This window comes from Seriola aureovittata, chromosome 18 (genome assembly GCF_021018895.1).
Source record: "Seriola aureovittata isolate HTS-2021-v1 ecotype China chromosome 18, ASM2101889v1, whole genome shotgun sequence".
NCBI classification, from domain to species: Eukaryota; Metazoa; Chordata; class Actinopteri; order Carangiformes; family Carangidae; genus Seriola; species Seriola aureovittata.
Genome location: NC_079381.1, coordinates 9973118 through 9997774, shown reverse-complemented (window position 1 = coordinate 9997774; position 24657 = coordinate 9973118). Strand labels below are relative to the sequence as shown.

General features: G+C 31.2%; 1 protein-coding gene across 1 annotated transcript; it reads right to left on the bottom strand.

The window, feature by feature from the left end:
* Positions 1 to 229: 229 nt before the first annotated feature.
* LOC130186337 (T-box-containing protein TBX6L-like) lies at positions 230 to 13994 on the bottom strand. The gene is made up of 9 exons (XM_056403390.1): positions 7738 to 13994; positions 7144 to 7291; positions 6786 to 6888; positions 5895 to 6059; positions 5655 to 5801; positions 5419 to 5495; positions 5190 to 5263; positions 4842 to 5055; positions 230 to 4719 (listed from the first exon to the last, which is right to left on the bottom strand). Exons 1-9 carry the CDS (start codon positions 7751 to 7753, stop codon positions 4524 to 4526), a joined length of 1140 nt encoding a protein of 379 aa, XP_056259365.1. The 5' UTR covers positions 7754 to 13994; the 3' UTR covers positions 230 to 4523.
* Between the last annotated feature and the right edge of the window lie 10663 nt (positions 13995 to 24657).

Sequence of the window (24657 nt, the reverse complement as noted above, 5' to 3'; positions counted from 1 at the left end):
TATCTGGAGCACAGGAGAGTTGCTCTTGCTCTAATTTTTGACAGCTCCACTTTTGATTCTGGTTGCGCCCAGGAGAAAGGAAGCAATTAATGAATTTTAATGAAGTGCTAATAAAAGAATGTCAGCTGACCTACAGATGGGGAATGGAAAACTTTTCAAGGGCAAAGTTTCAGATGGACATGGTCTGTGACTGTTTGTTCAGCAATTTTCAAACCAGGTATAAATAACAAGTATGAGCCAGTACATTCTAAAACTTAATATAATGTGATGTGTGTAACGCAGCAGTTCTAAGTGATCTGTAACACTAATGGAAAGGTGATTTACACACATGCAGGTGCTTATGGAAAATTGGGCTTTAGCTAAATGTATCAGGATTCTTGCTATTAACAGGAACCCTCCACTGGGAGTTTATTGAATTAGATATGAATATGATAGATTATGCAACGGTCCCCATGTGCACTACCCATGGTCATACATACATCTTCTTATAATGGATGTACCATAGCTGTAGAGTGCTACACAGATGGCAATGGTAGTTATGCCATAATGCATCATCGTAATAACCCACAAGATTTACTGTCATACAAGCTTCTATAAGGTTGTGGGGGAACATATAAAGAATGGGAAGCCACAGGCATATACTTTTATCAAGTGAAACTCACAATGCTCAAAATCCTGAGCTACAAATAGAGATGTTGATGAACTACAACTGCCTCTGCATTTTGAACATAAAACAAAGAAGATCTCAAGTGACTGATATAAGTGATATCAGAAATAGTTTTCCAGTTTATTTCTGGGACTTCTTTAATCTGTGCAGAATGCATTTGCTCTTCTAATTCCTGCCATAAATAATGGATTATTAACATTAGCAATGGTTGTTCATGTGTGTTGAAGTATGACATTTATCATAGTACTTCTGATTTAAATATCTCTTTAGAAACATGCGTGTCAGTGGAAAATTATAATCAAGTAATTTGGTTTGTTGTTCCTTTGGTTAGTTCATCGGAGACTATCAATCATGACATCTTTGACCTCACTGACTCAATATCAAGACTATGTAAAAGGATCAGATAATATTTAAGTGTTAGTTTTCAAATTATGCCTTTTGCAAGTATTTTATCATTAAAGAAACTCTATATTTAGATTTTCAGACAGTACTCTTCCCCTTCGGCCTCAATTCCTTATAGTTGTGTACGTGCCAGGTAAAATTTTTCATTAAAGCCAGTCGATGTCTTCCTCAGGACTGTGATAGGTGGTGGCTGGAGTGACAAAGACCATAATGAATCAAACTTAGCTGCCTCTGACCTTTCCTCAGGGCACAGTATATATGTGAGTCAGTGTGTGTAAACGAATGTGTGGCATGGTCGATGACGGCCTTCCTACAGTCCATTACCACCACCACCCTCAAGCTAGCCGCGATGGCAGCTGCCTTGCTGTAGAGTATTTGTCCCACAGAGGTGAATGCACAGTGAATCTTTGCTGTTTGAAAATATGAAGAGAAATAATGAACATACATCGACGTAGATTTAAAAAAAAAAAAAGAAAAAAAAAGTCAGTGATTTTAAAGCTGCATCAACTCTTACACAGAGAATAACGATTTAAAGCTCAGATGACACTATTAAGTTAATATCAATGCTCATCAAAGTTGTAAAAATGAATGTGAAGCCTGTTATCACTCAACATTAGTTTACATGCTGCCACTTTTAAGTTTACACCAGTGAACCACTGTGAACATGTTTTATCCAGCATTTTTGTTTGTATCATGGATGGATTTTGAGCAAGTGGGCCCCTGGGCACAGACAGATAAAAGGCCCCCCACCCCTCCTAAATATGACTCCCACATTGAAAGGATGCGGTTATGTTGATGTAGTGCTTGTACTTCTTTCTGGTGGTTTTGAATATCTTTCTGGTCATATTGTGTCTTTTCTGTGAGCTCTGACTATCAAACAAGAAATATATTCATTTATAGAAAAACTGACCACAGGGGCTATAAAGAGTCCATTTATTTTATGTGTAAAAAGTGACAGTGAAAAAATGTAAGGCCCTGTGAGGTCACGTGGACCCTGGGCCTGTGCCCAGCAGGCCCATTCAGTAATCCATCCATGGCTAGTAGGTAGCCATGACGGAAAAGATGTAAACCCATAAATGAATCAGCATGGTAACTGGCACAGTCAGGCTTAGTATAGTCTGTCATCCACACTCCTTATCCCAGTTACAGATATTCACTCCTTCCAGCAGACGATAGGATTAATTGTTCCAATTACTCCTAAAATTGGATCACCTAAAACAAGTGAAGTACTTTTATAACAACACAAAACAATGTTGGTTCACTCTGATTAAAGTCTTCACTAAATGCTTACATGCCCTTTGGTGCTAGAATTATAACTCGAGTGCACTAATTGACCCCATCTGTGCTCTGTAATTCATTTCATAGCGCGGTGAGCGGAATCCAGGAAGAGCTATGTGGGTGACCCAGATGACCCATGGTACCTCAGGAAGACCTTGAGGTTAAAACGGCCATCCTCTAATCAGACAGCCACAGTTTCAAACTTCTCTATAGCCAGCAGGTCTGATGTTAATGAAGTGGTCCAGGTTTGGTACCATTCGTGGCGGTTCCTCTCACATGTCTATGCATTTTTTCTATTGATGTTTAAAAGGTGTATTACACAAAAACATGTCAGTTGATGTGCTCTAGAAAATTCCTTTGCAGTGTCTGCTCCCTGCAGCTTTATAAATGTCCCAGATACGGCTTCCCTCTCTCTCTCGTAAAACATTTACAGCACAGACGCTCCTGCCTTCTGCTGGGGAAACTATGCCAGACTGTGATGGTAATTCCACACTAGCTGACTGTCATCGCTTTATCAGGTCAGACTCACTGCTCTAGGACAGTCTCTTACTGCTCCGTTATTCTCGCTCTATCTCATCCCTAACTGTGCTGTTGTTGTGTAATGCTTCTGCTCAGAAGATTCACAATACAGCTGATGAAGACATGTTTGGTATTCTTGTGGCATTTAACAGCTGAACTCTCAGTTAACTGTAGAGGTACAGCAGTGGTTTACCAGAACAGCAGGGTCATGATCTCTAATAGAGTGCTGTTTCCAGTACATATTATTATTATTATATGTCATGTTGACTTGTTTTGGCTTTATCTTCAAGTATGCTAAAGAATAGTGAGTTCTGTGTTGGTGGTAACTTGAACTTTGGTTGCACCTTAGCAGGTCAATATGAATCAGTTATCCAGATTTTTAGCCATGTTAGTAACATGGCACTATGGTTGGCAGTGTCGGTCAATTGGTTCTTCACCACTTTGGTCCAGACTGAAATATCTCACAAAATATTCAATCGATTGCCATAAAATTCATGGTCCACAAAGGATGAAGCCTATTGACCCTGTTGATCCCCTGACTTTTCATCTCACTCCACAAGTAATATAGTATAGTGTACAGTATAGTATATAGTATAGTGTTGGTGACGTCTTACCTTTCCAACTAGCATAACCATCTAATCAAATTTATGATTTTTTCCAGTATTTTGGTTTGTAACTAAATATAGGCCAAATTAATGACGTTCCCATCAGCCTCAAATGCCTCTTTAGTACTAATTTGAAAATGTTAGCATGCTAACATGCTAAACTTAGATGATGAACATAGTAAACATAATACCTGCTCATTGAGGCATGCTGAAATTAGCATTTAGCCCAAAGCACTGCTGCTGTGCCTTAATAAAGGCTCACAGAGCTGCTAGCATGACTGTTAACTATTATTTTTGGCTCACACTCATATGTATACAACACAGCCCATCCCATTATGGATAAGATTATCCGTGTGGCCTTAATCCTAATATATACCTGAATGTCAGACAGGTTGACCCACTGTTATCATCTTCCTTTATTGTGCTATGTATTTCCTCAGCATCCAAAAACTAATTCAATCTTGTCACTTTTTGATGCATATACTGATTCTGATTTGACCTAAACACAGATATTTTTGTCACACAGTTTGGTGTTGAATTAAAGTTCAAACATTGTTGCATTCCATTCTATTTTGTAATTTTAAGTGATTTCAACTGTCGGCTTTTGATTTAAAAAACAAAACAAAAAAACAAAACAACCTTTGCTATCTTAATATGGTACCTGAACAGTTTTATTAAAGGCCTGTTACAGTACAGGTATCTTTTTATCACACCTTCAGATTGAATTTCACACTTATTTCCCCTGACTGGATACAGGACAATATATATACGTCTCAAAACACATACTGTATCTATTTATAAAAGCTCAAGCTGAACTTGCACGTTTGTGACCAGGAATATAGAGAAAAAAAAGGAAAACATAAATCTTCACTTTAGAGGAATAGGATCTTTGTCCAGGTTACACACCTCATACATTATAGGGTCCTGGAAATACATGAAACTTTGTACACATTTATACACATTTAACACAAACTACAGGAGTGGCCTATCAGTTTGTTGTCTTCTCATAATAACAGCATTTTTTCATTTTGTCAAGGTTTTAGGGTCAAAGTTCACCAACAGGAGTACGAGAAGAGCGGGTACTGGCTCCAATCCGCTGCATTGCTGTGATGGTGGTGCTGATGGTGGTGGTAGGCATGTTGTTGGGTGCCATGTTCCGCGGTGGCAAGTGGGTGAGGGGGAGGGTGGTGTAGATGTGCTGCATCTACTTCACTGGAAGGGAATGGAAATCTGGTGTACTCCACAGATCTGGAGAAAGAAAGTGGTTGGGTTCATTTCCATGCATCACCATACGTATTGTCTATTTATCTTAAAAGTTTATTTTCCAGCACTAAATCTTATGGGATTTCATCTCATCCTAAGTATCAGACCTGTAGGGCTGGTATGCCACGGGCGCAGGCACCATCTGTTCTTCACAGCTGTAGTCATACTCATGCAGCTCCAGGGGCTCAGCATGTAGACTCTCAGATGGGTCCTGCTCCAGAGCCCAGGCTGAAAGGTGACCCCCCTTCAGCGGCTGCTGTGTGGAGGCCTGATTCTTCTCTGCCTGCACCAACTCAGAGGTGGAGGGCATCCTCTGCAGGTCTTAGAGGGAAATACAATGTTTAATAGGATCTCATACAAAGACAATGACACACAGCAATACTTTTTCATACTACCAATATTTTTATCTGTGGCATAGTATTTTCTTCATACAAGTTCTATGGGTAAAAACTTACCTGGAGGACTGCTACAAAGAGCCTTCCTGTCCAGTGTTGCTCTCTTTGCAGGGGGGCTTCTGTTTGAACGACACCTATGAAAAAATAAAACATTAAAAGACAAGTTATTTTGTATGAACAAAGATAAATTTAAGATACACAGAGGTAAACAAATGAAAGTGCTGCACACATGAACTATCATTACTTTATTTCACTCAGTGTAGCAAAGTAGCTCACTGCTGTTGACTACCTTTTACTGTGGGAATGGGTTCCTCCTTCCCTGAATCCCTTAGCAAATGGGTTGTGGTCAATCTTCAATTTGGTGATCTTAAAAAGGGCAAGAAAAGAGAGTTGTCAAAGGTCTGGTAATACAGTGTTTTGTTTCAGTTAAACAGGAATATCATCACATATCTCTTGGGTTAAAGTTGCTTGATAAGAAGGTGATACATTGAAAAGATGGCAGTGTGGCGGATTAGCTTTTTGTACCTTTGGGTTTTGGTAAGCGGTCACTGCAGTGAAGGTCGTCTCTGGGAAGGAGAAAGTCTGAAACGGGCCCCAGCGGACAGTGTAAGGACTGTCTGCTTGTATCACATGAAACCTGGGGTAGTAGCGGTGCATGGAGTGCAGGATGATCTGATGAGAGAAAACATAAGAGTGAGTATGAGTAAAGGGAAGAATAAACATATCATATTATAATTGATTCAGGAGGGTAAGGTGGTGTCTTACATGGCCGTGCTGATCCAAGGTGTTGTTGGTGAGCTTCACTTTGAGGAAAGACGACGACTGCTTCATCCAGTGACTTCCTGTGGCAGGGGAGTCTGGGTGCATGTATGTCCGACATGGGGGTTGGGGCTCTGCCTTCCCGGCGACCTCCCACTGCTCCTTTTTCCACTACAGAGAAATGAGGAGGAGTGATAAGGTTACGAAGGGTGAGACCTCAGGACATGTCTGATTAATCAGAACTCTTCATGAAGCGTGAAATCAATTTTTTTCTTTCCTCATGGGGAAATGTAAGAGAGCTGTGCTGCATGGAAGCTTAATTCATTAACTGCAGGGATATTCTTCACACAGTATTACAGAGTACAGGAGGGGTTCTGTCTTTATGAAAGGATTTTTTTAAGGAAAACCATAAAAAGCCAGTTTCTACACATTTGCCTCCACCAAAGAACATAAACTCCCTCCGAGCTTTCCTACAGTACTTTACCTTCATTGTTTTCAAGTGTGTGCTAAAAGCAATGTCTGTGACCAAATGGGCCAGATCAGTTGATGTGAGTGCCGCTGAATGTATGGATGGCCGACTGCTCCTCATTCACTGATTGTGAATGAAGAGGGATGCTAATTGATTGGGCCTCCAGCCGAGAGTGCACAAACAGGAAGCAATGAAAGGCTTTGATATGCAGTGGTGCAGCCCTGAGTGGGCAGGCCCGTGTCTGGCTGCAGACTACTGCGTTTTGCATACTGCAGTCTGTTGGTTTTAATCCCCAACAGATCAAAATGCAACAAACAATGTCGATGGAAGGAACTGAAAAGCCTAACACTAAATGAATATGTTGTGTTTGAAGCCAAAGGTGTGCAGCAGCGCATACAGTGCTAAGAGTATGTTGCATATGCATTTACCCTGTATTTGAAGCTGTCCACAGGAACCAAATCCATCATGATGACATAATTGACAAAAGGTTGGAGCCCAGATAGACTGATGCTGCAGTGAGGAAACATTCTCCTGAAACAAATACAGGAATAAACAAAGATTATTTTTAGATGCTTTTGCAAATGCAATCATTATGATCCTAGAAACAAAACCATGTGCAATATGTACAAAGTCTTCACTCTGCAATTAATAACCTACAGTAGGTAATTTCTTGTAATTTGTGCTCTCCGTGATAAATGATACAGGCACAACTGGTACTTTTGAGAAAGCAGGAAAAAATCTTAATTCTTAATTCAGTAGCACAACTAACAGTGCCTGCGCTGTTACCTTCCGTGCTTAGTTATAATCATCTCTGTTCCAATGCTGTGAAAGGACTTCCAGAGATTGGCGTTCTCCAGGGTCATCCTGATGCAGCCCTGCTGGTATGAGTCAGCAGCTGGAGGGGACCGGGGCATGCTGAGATTAGATTTGGAGTCTGTGGAGACAAAAACAAATAAACATGTAAACAGTTCTGCAGCTGTATTTATAGGACATGTGACTGGATTACTACAGTATGGAATTCATAGGAATATTAAAAAGTGGAAAAATATCGCAAAGCATTGTTCTACTTTAAAAGTTTCATACTGAAGATAAAAGGTCAGAATAGGTTTGCACATCCTTAGTTTGATCTGTATTTATTCCACTTCAAATCAGTAAAATTGTTTGATTGCCAATTTCTAATGCAAAGGAAGAATGTGCATTTTGTAGTGGAAAATAAACCTAAAAAAAGCAAATTAAACAATTTAATTCTTCATGGCCAAATGCATCTCGCAAGAGTCGTTATTTACCTCACCTTTACCAGTAGTACTTGTATTTTTCTTTTAACATCAATAAGTCCAGTGTAACATCACTCAACACAATAATAATTAGACAAAAACTTACCAGGGAAGTTTTGCATGTTGCTAGGTCCTTCTGTTATCAACAACAACAGCACCCAGTCCTTGAAGTTTTCAGACAAAGTGCTGCTTTCAGATGTTCTAACTTTGGAGTCAAATACACCAGGGGTCTCTATCCTTGAAATCTGTAAGCCATGAACTTGATTGGTTATTACAGAAAGGGTGGAGTCTAAAAAGCCAAATGGGTGTGGTCAGGGCAGACTGAAAGGGGAAGGTGAGAAGAATATTGCTTGCATGTTTAGGTCTTTGTTGCGAATTCACATGCATACTATGTTCAATTACATATAGAAGGATTTTTACACACTCATATGCTGGGGTGAAATTCCTTTTGAATCCACATAAAACTGCAAAGTTATTCATTCTTGGCATTTTGGTATTTTTTGATCACAGACAGAAAATTTGTTTAAAGAGATATGAATGATGATCCATTAAATTAGAACATAAATGTCTTGTGACCATCCTTGATTTGTTCCACTTACTTTTATTGCCTCGTTGTTGTTATGAGTGACCTTTAAAAGTAACCACAACAATAGCTGCTGTGATTCTGTAGGTACTACCCGAAGACATGAATCAAGCAGAGGTCACCTACTGTATATGCCAGTCATACACTCTGTATGCACTAGGCATGAAATGCATAAAAGATTCACTCCCCACCCTTCCTTCTTGCTGTTCAAGTTGAAGGACAGTGAGCAGAATTTCAAAGCACCTGGGGGGATGGAAGAGCAGACAAACAGGTTCCTTCCCGGCAGCTTTGGTTGTGTATTGAGAGCAAGTTAGGAGATTACAGAGGTGATTGGAGTTGGGGTCTAGCCTTGACAATGGCAAACAATGCTACTAATCCTATGAGGCCATTTGGCCCTGCCTCCCCCCACTTCATGCTACCTTAAGTGCTCTGAGAGGAGAAGGAGCTCTCTGATGGAGCCAGCAGTTAGCAGCCCGTTCACATGAAAGGCTGATGGGAGGAAGGGAAGAGCAGTGGTGCTACAGAGGGCAATGTTCAAAGTTTACAGCCCAGGCAGTTTAATCCTGCATGAAGTTAATTTTGGAGAAATTCTTAATCTCAACAAATTATTTGAAACCAACAGAGATTATTTTTAAATTCTACTGAGTATCTCAAAGTTTCCAAAAGATATGACCTGAATTAAGGGTACATCCATAAAAATGATGTACGAGGCATCCTGAGTATTTGTGTTTGATGCAAGGTTGCAGCCATAAAATATTTTCATCGATGTAAAGTTCATATAGCCAAATTGGAATTTTACAAATTTAACAAATTTAAGGCTACTAGATGAGAGGTTAAAACCAATCTCCAGACAAATGGAAGTATTTGCAAGGTGGATATGATTATTAACTTACCTGATTGTTAAAAAGTGTATCTTAAAAATCAGTTAATATTCTTGAAACAAGTGAAACGTATGTGGGAGAAATCTTATTTTCACTTTTCTTAAAGAAAAAAAAAGGAAAAGATGGAAGAAAAAAAAAAGGCCCATTGAGGTCAGTATGATTGTGCCTCTCATTTTCAATCTTTATGGCAAGGGCGTAGGTTTGATCTCAACATTGGTAGGGATGCAACAAACCTGCCACCCCTCCAAAACGAAGAGACTTATTAACATATGAGGACTGAATTTACATTCATGAATGCCCATACTCAAACTGAATAAATGTGTGAATGTGTTGAATTTCCATATATGAAATATATGTACACATGAAGTAAAACCATATATGTATTTTAAGTATAGCCCATGGATGTAAAAATTACATATGAAACCTGTTAGAAATTAGAACAATATTACATATCGAAATATGTGTCTAGATAATAAAACATATATTTTTGTGTGTCTGTTTATATTATACAAATGTTACATGAATTTATATCCATCCCAAAGCCTGTCAGTAGATGTCCATATTATATATTTTAACATGACTGTTGATATAGGAACATATATGTCATACATATATGTATATATGTATATATATATATATGTCATTAAAACATCATAGTATAGTAAGGCATAAAATGTTAAAAAAACATGACAGTATAAAAATATAAAAAAATATCATAATATACTAAGGTATAAAAGTGAGGCATAAGAATGTCAAATAACATCATAGTATAGTGAGAAATATAAAACGTCATAGTGTAGCATACAAATGTCAAAAAACGTTATACTCTAGTAGACATAAAACGTCATGGTATAGTAAGATATAAAAATGTCAAAAAATTTATGGAATGGTAAGGCAGAAAACTGCCCAAAAATGTCATAGTATAGTGGGGCATAAAAATGTCAAAAGACGTCATGCTGTAGTAAGACATAAAACGGCAAAAAACATTATATTATAGCAAAGCATGAAAATGTTACAAAACTTCATAGTTTAGTGAGGCATAAAACATCAAACAAAGTTATAGTATAATAGGGTATAAAAACATCTGGTATGGTAAGGCCTAAAAAATAAAAACAAAAAGACATAGTATGGCAAAAAAAAGTGAAAAAATGACATAGTATAATGAGGCATAAAAACTTCATAAAAAAAGGCATAGTATAGTATGATCTAAAGACATCATAGTATACAGAGGCCTAAATAGGGAAAAAAACAACATAGTATAGTATGGCAAAAAACATGAAAAAACGACATAGTATAATAAGGCATACAAACATAAAAAAGTCATAGCATAGTAAGATCTAAAGACATCATAGTATACAGAGGCCTAAATAGTGAAAATAATAACATAGTATAGTATGGCAAAAAGAGTTAAAGAACGACATAGTATGATAAGGCATTAAATCATGAATAAAATTATTAGTACAGCAATTCATAAACACATCATAGTATAGTGAGGCCTAAAAAGTGAAATAAAACTACACAGTATACTATTACAATAAAAGAGAAAAACGACAGCTTAAGGGAAAGCATTAATAGTGAAAAAAATGAAATAGTATAGTATGGCAAAAAAAGTGAAAAAATGACATAGTATAATAAGGCATACAAACATAACAAAACGTCATAGTATAGTGAGATCTAAAGACATCATAGTATACAGAGGCCTAAAAAGTGAAAAAAATTACATAATATAGTATGGCAAAAAAAGTGAAAAAATGACATAGTAAAATAAGGCATAAAAACATCAAAAAACGTCATAGTATAGTAAGGTATAAATACATCATAATATAGAGAGGCTAAAATAGTGAAAAAAACGACATAGTATAGTATGGCAAAAAAAAAGAAAAAATGACATAGTATAATAAGACATTAAATCATGAATAAAATGTATTAGTACAGCAAGGTATTAAGGTGTCATGGTATAGCAAAGTCTAACGCGTGAAAAAAACTGACATAGTATAGTATGGCAAAAATAGTTAAAGAACGACATAGTATAATAAGGCATTAAATCATGAATAAAATTTATTAGTGCAACAATGTATGAATACATCATAGTATAGTGAGGCCTAAACAGTGAAAAAAAACGACATAGTATAGTATGGCAAAAAAAAGTGAAAAAATGACATAGTATAGTATGGTAAAAAACGTGAAAAAATGACAGTAAAATAAGGCATAAAAACATCAAAAAACGTCATAGTATAGTAAGGTATAAATACATCATAATATAGAGAGGCCTAAATAGTGAAAAAAATGACATAGTATAGTTTGGTAAAAAAAAGTGCAAAATTACATAGTATAATAAGACATTAAATCATGAATAAAATTTATTAGTACAGCAAGGTATTAAGGTGTCATGGTATAGCAAAGTCTAAAGCGTGAAAAAAACTGACATAGTATAGTATGGCAAAAAAATGAAAAAACAACATAGTATAGTTTGGCAAAAAGAGTTAAAGAACGACATAGTATAATAAGGCATTTTATCATGAATAAAATGTATTAGTACAGCAATGTATGAATACATCATAGTATAGTGAGGCCTAAACAGTGAAAAAAACGACATAGTATAGTATGGCCAAAAAAATGAAAAAATGACATAGTATAGTATGGCAAAAAAAGTGAAAAAATGACATAGTAAGATAAGGCATAAAAACATGACAAAATGTCATAGTATAGTAAGATCTAAAGACATCATAGTATACAGAGGCCTAAAAAGTGAAAAAAATGACATGATATAGTCTGGCAAAAAAAGTGAAAAAATGACATAGTATAGTATGGCAAAAAAAGTGAAAAAATGACATAGTAAAATAAGGCATAAAAACATCAAAAAATGTCATAGTATAGTAAGATCTAAAGACATCATAGTATACAGAGGCCTAAAAAGTGAAAAAAATGACATGATATAGTCTGGCAAAAAAAGTGAAAAAATGACATAGTATAGTATGGCAAAAAAAGTGAAAAAATGACATAGTAAAATAAGGCATAAAAACATCAAAAAACGTCATAGTATAGTAAAGTATAAATACATCATAATATAGAGAGGCCTAAATAATGAAAAAAATTACATAGTATAGTATGGCAAAAAAAATGAGAAAATGACATGGTATAGTATGGCAAATAACGTGAAAAAATGACATAGTAAAATAAGGCATAAAAACATGACAAAATGTCATAGTATAGTAAGATCTAAAGACATCATAGTATACAGAGGCCTAAAAAGTGAAAAAAATGACATAATATAGTCTGGCAAAAAAAGTGAAAAAATGACATAGTATAGTATGGCAAAAAAAGTGAAGATATGACATAGTAAAATAAGGCATAAAAACATCAAAAAACGTCATAGTATAGTAAGGTATAAATACATCATACTATAAAGAGGCCTAAATAATGAAAAAAATGACATAGTATAGTATGGCAAAAAAAATGAGAAAATGACAGTAAAATAAGGCATAAAAACATCAAAAAACCTCATAGTATAGTAAGGTATAAATACATCATAATATAGAGAGGCCTAAATAGTGAAAAAAATGACATAGTATAGTATGGCAAAATAAGTGAAAAATTACATAGTATAATAAGACATTAAATCATGAATAAAATGTATTAGTACAGCAAGGTATTAAGGTGTCATGGTATAGCAAAGTCTAAAACGTGAAAAAAACTGACATAGTATAGTATGGCAAAAAAAATGAAAAAACAACATAGCATGGCAAAAAAAGTGAAAAAATGACATGATAAAATAAAGCATAAAAACATAAAAAAAACGTCATAGTATAGTAAGATCCAAAGACATTATAGTATAGTGAGGCCTAAATAGTGTAAAAAATGACATAGTATTATAAAATGGCAAAAAGAGTTAAAGAACGACATAGTATAATAAGGTATTAAATCATGAATAAAATTTATTAGTGCAGCAATGTATGAATACATCATAGTATAGTGAGGCCTAAACAGTTAAAAAAAACGACATAGTATAGTATGGCAAAAAAAGTGAAAAAATGACATAGTAAAATAAGGCATAAAAACATAACAAAATGTCATACTATAGTAAGATCTAAAGACATCATAGTATACAGAGGCCTAAAAAAAGTGAAAAAAATGACATAATATAATATGGCAAAAAAAGTGAAAAAATGACATAGTAAAATAAGGCATAAAAACATCAAATAACGTCATAGTATAGTAAGGTATAAATACATCATAATATAGAGAGGCCTAAATAGTGAAAAAAATGACATAGTATAGTATGGCAAAAAAAGTGAAAAATTACATAGTATAATAAGACATTAAATCATGAATAAAATTTATTAGTACAGTAATGTATGAATACATCATAGTATAGTGAGTCCTAAACAGTGAAAAAAATGACATAGTATAGTTTGGCAAAAAAAGTGAAAAAATGACAGAGTAAAATAAGGCATAAAAAAATAACAAAATGTCATACTATAGTAAGATCTAAAGACATCATAGTATACAGAGGCCTAAAAAGTGAAAAAATGACATAGTATAGTATGGCAAAAAAAGTGAAATAATGACATAGTATAGTATGGCAAAAAAAGTGAAAAAATGACATAGTAAAATAAGGCATAAAAACATCAGAAATCGTCATAGTATAGTAAGGTATAAATACACAATAAAATAGAGAGGCCTAAATAGTGAAAAAAAGGACATAGTATAGTATGGCAAAAAAAGTGAAAAAATGACATAGTAAAATAAGGCATAAAAACATCAAAAAACGTCATAGTATAGTAAAGTATAAGTACATCATAATATAGAGAGGCCTAAATAGTGAAAAAAAGGACATAGTATAGTATGGCAAAAAAAATGAAAAAATGACATAGTATAGTATGGCAAAAAAAGTGAAAAAGTGACATAGTAAAATAAGGAATTAAATCATGAATAGAATTTATTAGTACAGCAAGGTATTAAGGTGTCATGGTATAGCAAAGTCTAAAGCGTGAAAAAACCGACATAGTATAGTATGGCAAAAAAATGAAAAAACAACATAGTATAGTTTGGCAAAAAGAGTTAAAGAATGACATAGTATAATAAGGCATTATATCATGAATAAAATGTATTAGTACAGCAATGTATGAATACATCATAGTATAGTGAGGCCTAAACAGTGAAAAAAACGACATAGTATAGTATGGCAAAAAAAGTGAAAAAATGACATAGTATAGTATGGTAAAAAAAGTGAAAAAATGACATAGTAAAATAAGGCATAAAAACATCAAAAGACGTCATAGTATAGTAAGGTATAAATACATCATAATATAGAGAGGCCTAAATAGTGAAAAAAAGGACATAGTATAGTATGGCAAAAAAAAAAGAAAAAATGACATAGTATAGTATGGCAAAAAAAATGAAAAAATGACCTAGTAAAATAAGGCATAAAAACATCAAAAAACGTCATAGTATAGTAAAGAATAAATACATCATAATATGGAGAGGCCTAAATAGTGAAAAAATGACATAATATAGTCTGGCAAAAAAAGTGAAAAAATGACATAGTAAAATAAGGCATAAAAACATCAAAAAACGTCATAGTATAGTAAGGTATAAATACATCATAATATAGAGAGGCCTAAATAGTGAAAAAATGACATAGTATAGTATGGCAAAAAAAGTGAAAAATTACATAGTATAATAAGACATTAAATCATGAATAAAATTTATTAGTACAGTAATGTATGAATACATCATAGTATAGTGAGTCCTAAACAGTGAAAAAATGACATAGTATAGTATGGCAAAAAAAGTGAAAAAATGACATAGTAAAATAAGGCATAAAAACATAACAAAATGTCATACTATAGTAAGATCTAAAGATATCATAGTATACAGAGGCCTAAAAAAAGTGAAAAAAATGACATAATATAGTATGGCAAAAAAAGTGAAAAAATGACATAGTATAGTATGGCAAAAAAAGTGAAAAAATGACATAGTAAAATAAGGCATAAAAACATCAGAAATCGTCATAGTATAGTAAAGAATAAATACATCATAATATAGAGAGGCCTAAATAGTGAAAAAAAGGACATAGTATAGTATGGCAAAAAAAGTGAAAAAATGACATAGTAAAATAAGGCATAAAAACATCAAAAGACGTCATAGTATAGTAAGGTATAAATACATCATAATATAGAGAGGCCTAAATAGTGAAAAAAAGGACATAGTATAGTATGGCAAAAAAAAAAGAAAAAATGACATAGTATAGTATGGCAAAAAAAGTGAAAAAATGACCTAGTAAAATAAGGCATAAAAACATCAAAAAACGTCATAGTATAGTAAAGAATAAATACATCATAATATGGAGAGGCCTAAATAGTGAAAAAAATGACATAATATAGTCTGGCAAAAAAAGTGAAAAAATGACATAGTAAAATAAGGCATAAAAACATCAAAAAACGTCATAGTATAGTAAGGTATAAATACATCATAATATAGAGAGGCCTAAATAGTGAAAAAAATGACATAGTATAGTATGGCAAAAAAAGTGAAAAATTACATAGTATAATAAGACATTAAATCATGAATAAAATTTATTAGTACAGTAATGTATGAATACATCATAGTATAGTGAGTCCTAAACAGTGAAAAAAATGACATAGTATAGTATGGCAAAAAAAGTGAAAAAATGACATAGTAAAATAAGGCATAAAAACATAACAAAATGTCATACTATAGTAAGATCTAAAGATATCATAGTATACAGAGGCCTAAAAAAAGTGAAAAAAATGACATAATATAGTATGGCAAAAAAAGTGAAAAAATGACATAGTAAAATAAGGCATAAAAACATCAGAAATCGTCATAGTATAGTAAAGAATAAATACATCATAATATAGAGAGGCCTAAATAGTGAAAAAAAGGACATAGTATAGTATGGCAAAAAAAAATGAAAAAATGACATAGTAAAATAAGGCATAAAAACATAACAAAATGTCATAGTATAGTAAGATCTAAAGACATCATAGTATTCAGAGGCCTAAAAAATGAAAAAATGACATAGTATAGTATGGCAAAAAAAGTGAAATAATGACATAGTATAGTATGGCAAAAAAAGTGAAAAAATGACATAGTAAAATAAGGCATAAAAACATCAGAAATCGTCATAGTATAGTAAGGTATAAATACACCATAAAATAGAGAGGCCTAAATAGTGAAAAAAAGGACATAGTATAGTATGGCAAAAAAAGTGAAAAACTGACATAGTATAGTATGGCAAAAATAGTGAAATAATGACATAGTATAGTATGGCAAAAAAAGTGAAAAAATGACATAGTAAAATACGGCATAAAAACATCAGAAATCGTCATAGTATAGTAAGGTATAAATACACCATAAAATAGAGAGGCCTAAATAGTGAAAAAAAGGACATAGTATAGTATGGCAAAAAGAGTGAAAAAAATGACATAGTAAAATAAGGCATAAAAACATCAAAAAACGTCATAGTATAGTAAAGAATAAATACATCATAATATAGAGAGGCCTAAATAGTGAAAAAAAGGACATAGTATAGTATGGCAAAAAAAATGAAAAAATTACATAGTATAGTATGGCAAAAAAAGTGAAAAAATGACATAGTAAAATAAGGCATTAAATCATGAATAGAATTTATTAGTACAGCAAGGTATTAAGGTGTCATGGTATAGCAAAGTCTAAAGCGTGAAAAAAAACTGACATAGTATAGTATGGCAAAAAAATGAAAAAACAACATAGTATAGTTTGGCAAAAAGAGTTAAAGAATGACATAGTATAATAAGGCATTATATCATGAATAAAATGTATTAGTACAGCAATGTATGAATACATCATAGTATAGTGAGGCCTAAACAGTGAAAAAAACGACATAGTATAGTATGGCAAAAAAAGTGAAAAAATGACATAGTATAGTATGGCAAAAAAAGTGAAAAAATGACATAGTAAAATAAGGCATAAAAACATCAAAAAACGTCATAGTATAGTAAGGTATAAATACATCATAATATAGAGAGGCCTAAATAGTGAAAAAAAGGACATAGTATAGTATGGCAAAAAAAGTGAAAAAATGACATAGTAAAATAAGGCATAAAAACATCAAAAAACGTCATAGTATAGTAAAGAATAAATACATCATAATATGGAGAGGCCTAAATAGTGAAAAAAATGACATAATATAGTCTGGCAAAAAAAGTGAAAAAATGACATAGTAAAATAAGGCATAAAAACACAACAAAATGTCATAGTATAGTAAGATCTATAGACACCATAGTATACAGAGGCCTAAAAAGTGAAAAAAATGACATAATATAGTCTGGCAAAAAAAGTGAAAAAATGACATAGTATAGTATGGCAAAAAAAGTGAAAAAATGACAAAGTAAAATAAGGCATAAAAACATCAAAAAACGTCATAGTATAGTAAGGTATAAATACATCATAATATAGAGAGGCCTAAATAGTGAAAAAATTACATAGTATAGTATGGCAAAAAAAGTGAAAAAATGACATAGTAAAATAAGGCATAAAAACATCAAAAGACGTCATAGTATAGTAAGGTATAAATACATCATAATATACAGAGTCCTAAATAGTGAAAAAAATGACATAGTATAGTATGGCAAAAAAAATGAGAAAATGACATAGTATAGTATGGCAAAAAACGTGAAAAAATGACATAGTAAAATAAGGCATAAAAACATCAAAAAACGTCATAGTATACTAAGATATAAATACATCATAATATAGAGAGGCCTAAATAGTGAAAAAAATGATATAGTATAGTTTGGCAAAAAAAATCAAAAAATGACATAGTATGGCAAAAAAAATGAGAAAATGACATAGTAAAATAAGGCATGAAAACATCAAAAAACGTCATAGTATACTAAGATATAAATACATCATAATATAGAGAGGCCTAAATAGTGAAAAAAATGATATAGTATAGTTTGGCAAAAAAAGTGAAAAAATGACAGTAAAATAAGGCATAAAAAAAAAACAAAATGTCATACTATAGTAAGATCTAAAGATATCATAGTATACAGAGGCCTAAAAAAAGTGAAAAAAATGACATAATATAGTATGGCAAAAAAAGTGAAAAAATGACATAGTATAGTATGGCAAAAAAAGTGAAAAAATGACATAGTAAAATAAGGTATAAAAACATCAGAAATCGTCATAGTATAGTAAAGAATAAATACATCATAATATAGAGAGGCCTAAATAGTGAAAAAAAGACATAGTATAGTATGGCAAAAAAAATGAAAAAATGACATAGTAAAATAAGGCATAAAAACATAACAAAATGTCATAGTATAGTTAGATCTAAAGACATCATAGTATACAGAGGCCTAAAAAGTGAAAAAATGACATAGTATAGTATGGCAAAAAAAGTGAAATAATGACATAGTATAGTATGGCAAAAAAAATGAAAAAATGACATAGTAAAATAAGGCATAAAAACATCAGAAATCGTCATAGTATAGTAAGGTATAAATACACCATAAAATAGAGAGGCCTAAATAGTGAAAAAAATGACATAATATAGTATGGCAAAAAAAGTGAAAAAATGACATAGTAAAATAAGGCATAAAAACATCAAAAAACCTCATAGTATAGTAAGGTATAAATACATCATAATATAGAGAGGCCTAAATAGTGAAAAAAAGGACATAGTATAGTATGGCAAAAAAAATTAAAAAATGACATAGTATAGTATGGCAAAAAAAGTGAAAAAATGACATAGTATAATAAGGCATAAAAACATCAAAAAACGTCATAGTATAGTAAGTATAAATACATCATAATATAGAGAGGCCTAAATAGTGAAAAAAAGGACATAGTATAATATGGAAAAAAAAATGAAAAAATGACATAGTATAGTATGGCAAAAAAAGTAAAAAATGACATAGTAAAATAAGGCATAAAAACATCAAAAAACCTCATAGTATAGTAAGGTATAAATACATCATAATATAGATAGGCCTAAATAGTGAAAAAAAAGGACATAGTATAGTATGGAAAAAAAAATGAAAAAATGACATAGTAAAATAAGGCATAAAAACATCAAAAAACGTCATAGTATAGTAAAGTATAAGTACATCATAATATAGAGAGGCCTAAATAGTGAAAAAAAGGACATAGTATAGTATGGCAAAAAAAATGAAAAAATGACATAGTATAGTATGGCAAAAAAAGTGAAAAAGTGACATAGTAAAATAAGGCATTAAATCATGAATAGAATTTATTAGTACAGCAAGGTATTAAGGTGTCATGGTATAGCAAAGTCTAAAGCGTGAAAAAAAACTGACATAGTATAGTATGGCAAAAAAATGAAAAAACAACATAGTATAGTTTGGCAAAAAGAGTTAAAGAATGACATAGTATAATAAGGCATTATATCATGAATAAAATGTATTAGTACAGCAATGTATGAATACATCATAGTATAGTGAGGCCTAAACAGTGAAAAAAACGACATAGTATAGTATGGCAAAAAAAGTGAAAAAATGACATAGTATAGTATGGTAAAAAAAGTGAAAAAATGACATAGTAAAATAAGGCATAAAAACATCAAAAGACGTCATAGTATAGTATGGTATAAATACATCATAATATAGAGAGGCCTAAATAGTGAAAAAAAGGACATAGTATAGTATGGCAAAAAAAAAAGAAAAAATGACATAGTATAGTATGGCAAAAAAAGTGAAAAAATGACCTAGTAAAATAAGGCATAAAAACATCAAAAAACGTCATAGTATAATAAAGAATAAATACATCATAATATGGAGAGGCCTAAATAGTGAAAAAAATGACATAATATAGTATGGCAAAAAAAGTGAAAAAATGACATAGTAAAATAAGGCATAAAAACATCAAAAAACGTCATAGTATAGTAAGGTATAAATACATCATAATATAGAGAGGCCTAAATAGTGAAAAAAATGACATAGTATAGTATGGCAAAAAAAGTGAAAAATTACATAGTATAATAAGACATTAAATCATGAATAAAATTTATTAGTACAGTAATGTATGAATACATCATAGTATAGTGAGTCCTAAACAGTGAAAAAAATGACATAGTATAGTATGGCAAAAAAAGTGAAAAAATGACATAGCAAAATAAGGCATAAAAACATAACAAAATGTCATACTATAGTAAGATCTAAAGATATCATAGTATACAGAGGCCTAAAAAAAGTGAAAAAAATGACATAATATAGTATGGCAAAAAAAGTGAAAAAATGACATAGTATAGTATGGCAAAAAAAGTGAAAAAATGACATAGTAAAATAAGGCATAAAAACATCAGAAATCGTCATAGTATAGTAAAGAATAAATACATCATAATATAGAGAGGCCTAAATAGTGAAAAAAAGGACATAGTATAGTATGGCAAAAAAAATGAAAAAATGACATAGTATAGTATGGCAAAAAAAGTGAAAAAATGACATAGTAAAATAAGGCATTAAATCATGAATAGAATTTATTAGTACAGCAAAGTATTAAGGTGTCATGGTATAGCAAAGTCTAAAGCGTGAAAAAAAACTGACATAGTATAGTATGGCAAAAAAATGAAAAAACAACATAGTATAGTTTGGCAAAAAGAGTTAAAGAATGACATAGTATAATAAGGCATAAAAACATCAAAAAACGTCATAGTATAGTAAGGTATAAATACATCATAATATACAGAGTCCTAAATAGTGAAAAAAATGACATAGTATAGTATGGCAAAAAAAATGAGAAAATGACATAGTATAGTATGGCAAAAAACGTGAAAAAATGACATAGTAAAATAAGGCATAAAAACATCAAAAAACGTCATAGTATACTAAGATATAAATACATCATAATATAGAGAGGCCTAAATAGTGAAAAAATGATATAGTATAGTTTGGCAAAAAAAAAAAATCAAAAAATGACATAGTATAGTATGGCAAAAAAAATGAAAAAATGACATAGTAAAATAAGGCATGAAAACATCAAAAAACGTCATAGTATACTAAGATATAAATACATCATAATATAGAGAGGCCTAAATAGTGAAAAAATGATATAGTATAGTTTTGCAAAAAAAAGTGAAAAAATGACAGAGTAAAATAAGGCATAAAAAAATAACAAAATGTCATACTATAGTAAGATCTAAAGATATCATAGTATACAGAGGCCTAAAAAAAGTGAAAAAAATGACATAATATAGTATGGCAAAAAAAGTGAAAAAATGACATAGTATAGTATGGCAAAAAAAGTGAAAAAATGACATAGTAAAATAAGGCATAAAAACATCAGAAATCGTCATAGTATAGTAAGGTATAAATACATCATAATATAGAGAGGCCTAAATAGTGAAAAAAAGGACATAGTATAGTATGGCAAAAAAAATGAAAAAATGACATAGTATAGTATGGCAAAAAAAGTGAAAAAATGACATAGTAAAATAAGGCATTAAATCATGAATAGAATTTATTAGTACAGCAAGGTATTAAGGTGTCATGGTATAGCAAAGTCTAAAGCGTGAAAAAAAACTGACATAGTATAGTATGGCAAAAAAATGAAAAAACAACATAGTATAGTTTGGCAAAAAGAGTTAAAGAATGACATAGTATAATAAGGCATAAAAACATCAAAAAACGTCATAGTATAGTAAGGTATAAATACATCATAATATACAGAGTCCTAAATAGTGAAAAAAATGACATAGTATAGTATGGCAAAAAAAATGAGAAAATGACATAGTATAGTATGGCAAAAAACGTGAAAAAATGACATAGTAAAATAAGGCATAAAAACATCAAAAAACGTCATAGTATACTAAGATATAAATACATCATAATATAGAGAGGCCTAAATAGTGAAAAAAATGATATAGTATAGTTTGGCAAAAAAAATCAAAAAATGACATAGTATGGCAAAAAAAATGAGAAAATGACATAGTAAAATAAGGCATGAAAACATCAAAAAACGTCATAGTATACTAAGATATAAATACATCATAATATAGAGAGGCCTAAATAGTGAAAAAAATGATATAGTATAGTTTGGCAAAAAAAGTGAAAAAATGACAGAGTAAAATAAGGCATAAAAAAATAACAAAATGTCATACTATAGTAAGATCTAAAGATATCATAGTATACAGAGGCCTAAAAAAAGTGAAAAAAATGACATAATATAGTATGGCAAAAAAAGTGAAAAAATGACATAGTATAGTATGGCAAAAAAAGTGAAAAAATGACATAGTAAAATAAGGCATAAAAACATCAGAAATCGTCATAGTATAGTAAAGAATAAATACATCATAACATAGAGAGGCCTAAATAGTGAAAAAAAGGACATAGTATAGTATGGCAAAAAAAATGAAAAAATGACATAGTAAAATAAGGCATAAAAACATAACAAAATGTCATAGTATAGTTAGATCTAAAGACATCATAGTATACAGAGGCCTAAAAAGTGAAAAAATGACATAGTATAGTATGGCAAAAAAAGTGAAATAATGACATAGTATAGTATGGCAAAAAAAGTGAAAAAATGACATAGTAAAATAAGGCATAAAAACATCAGAAATCGTCATAGTATAGTAAGGTATAAATACACCATAAAATAGAGAGGCCTAAATAGTGAAAAAAAGGACATAATATAGTATGGCAAAAAAAGTGAAAAAATGACATAGTAAAATAAGGCATAAAAACATCAAAAAACCTCATAGTATAGTAAGGTATAAATACATCATAATATAGAGAGGCCTAAATAGTGAAAAAAAGGACATAGTATAGTATGGCAAAAAAAATAAAAAAATGACATAGTATAGTATGGCAAAAAAAGTGAAAAAATGACATAGTATAATAAGGCATAAAAACATCAAAAAACGTCATAGTATAGTAAAGTATAAATACATCATAATATAGAGAGGCCTAAATAGTGAAAAAAAGGACATAGTATAATATGGAAAAAAAAATGAAAAAATGACATAGTATAGTATGGCAAAAAAAGTAAAAAATGACATAGTAAAATAAGGCATAAAAACATCAAAAAACCTCATAGTATAGTAAGGTATAAATACATCATAATATAGATAGGCCTAAATAGTGAAAAAAAAGGACATAGTATAGTATGGCAAAAAAATGAAAAAATGACATAGTAAAATAAGGCATAAAAACATCAAAAAACGTCATAGTATAGTAAAGTATAAGTACATCATAATATAGAGAGGCCTAAATAGTGAAAAAAAGGACATAGTATAGTATGGCAAAAAAAATGAAAAAATGACATAGTATAGTATGGCAAAAAAAGTGAAAAAGTGACATAGTAAAATAAGGCATTAAATCATGAATAGAATTTATTAGTACAGCAAGGTATTAAGGTGTCATGGTATAGCAAAGTCTAAAGCGTGAAAAAAAACTGACATAGTATAGTATGGCAAAAAAAATGAAAAAACAACATAGTATAGTTTGGCAAAAAGAGTTAAAGAATGACATAGTATAATAAGGCATTATATCATGAATAAAATGTATTAGTACAGCAATGTATGAATACATCATAGTATAGTGAGGCCTAAACAGTGAAAAAAACGACATAGTATAGTATGGCAAAAAAAGTGAAAAAATGACATAGTATAGTATGGCAAAAAAAGTGAAAAAATGACATAGTAAAATAAGGCATAAAAACATCAAAAGACGTCATAGTATAGTAAGGTATGAATACATCATAATATAGAGAGGCCTAAATAGTGAAAAAAAGGACATAGTATAGTATGGCAAAAAAAAAAGAAAAAATGACATAGTATAGTATGGCAAAAAACGTGAAAAAAATGACATAGTAAAATAAGGCATAAAAACATCAAAAAACGTCATAGTATACTAAGATATAAATACATCATAATATAGAGAGGCCTAAATAGTGAAAAAATGATATAGTATAGTTGGCAAAAAAAATCAAAAAATGACATAGTATAGTTTGGCAAAAAAAATGAGAAAATGACATAGTAAAATAAGGCATGAAAACATCAAAAAACGTCATAGTATACTAAGATATAAATACATCATAATATAGAGAGGCCTAAATAGTGAAAAAATGACATAGTATAGTTTGGCAAAAAAAGTGAAAAAATGACAGAGTAAAATAAGGCATAAAAAAATAACAAAATGTCATACTATAGTAAGATCTAAAGATATCATAGTATACAGAGGCCTAAAAAAAGTGAAAAAATGACATAATATAGTATGGCAAAAAAAGTGAAAAAAAGACATAGTATAGTATGGCAAAAAAAGTGAAAAAATGACATAGTAAAATAAGGCATAAAAACATCAAAAAACGTCATAGTATAGTAAAGAATAAATACATCATAATATAGAGAGGCCTAAATAGTGAAAAAAAGGACATAGTATAGTATGGCAAAAAAAATGAAAAAATGACATAGTAAAATAAGGCATAAAAACATAACAAAATGTCATAGTATAGTAAGATCTAAAGACATCATAGTATACAGAGGCCTAAAAAGTGAAAAAATGACATAGTATAGTATGGCAAAAAAAGTGAAATAATG

What these genes read in the sequence shown, in the direction of transcription:
- LOC130186337 (XM_056403390.1), bottom strand. An exon ending in TCTTTGTAGCAGTCCTCCAG is followed by an intron (nt 5,056 to 5,189) that starts GTAAGTTTTTAC and finishes TTTCCCTCTAAG; the next exon opens with ACCTGCAGAGGATGCCCTCC. An exon ending in GTGGCATACCAGCCCTACAG is followed by an intron (nt 4,720 to 4,841) that starts GTCTGATACTTA and finishes TTCTTTCTCCAG; the next exon opens with ATCTGTGGAGTACACCAGAT.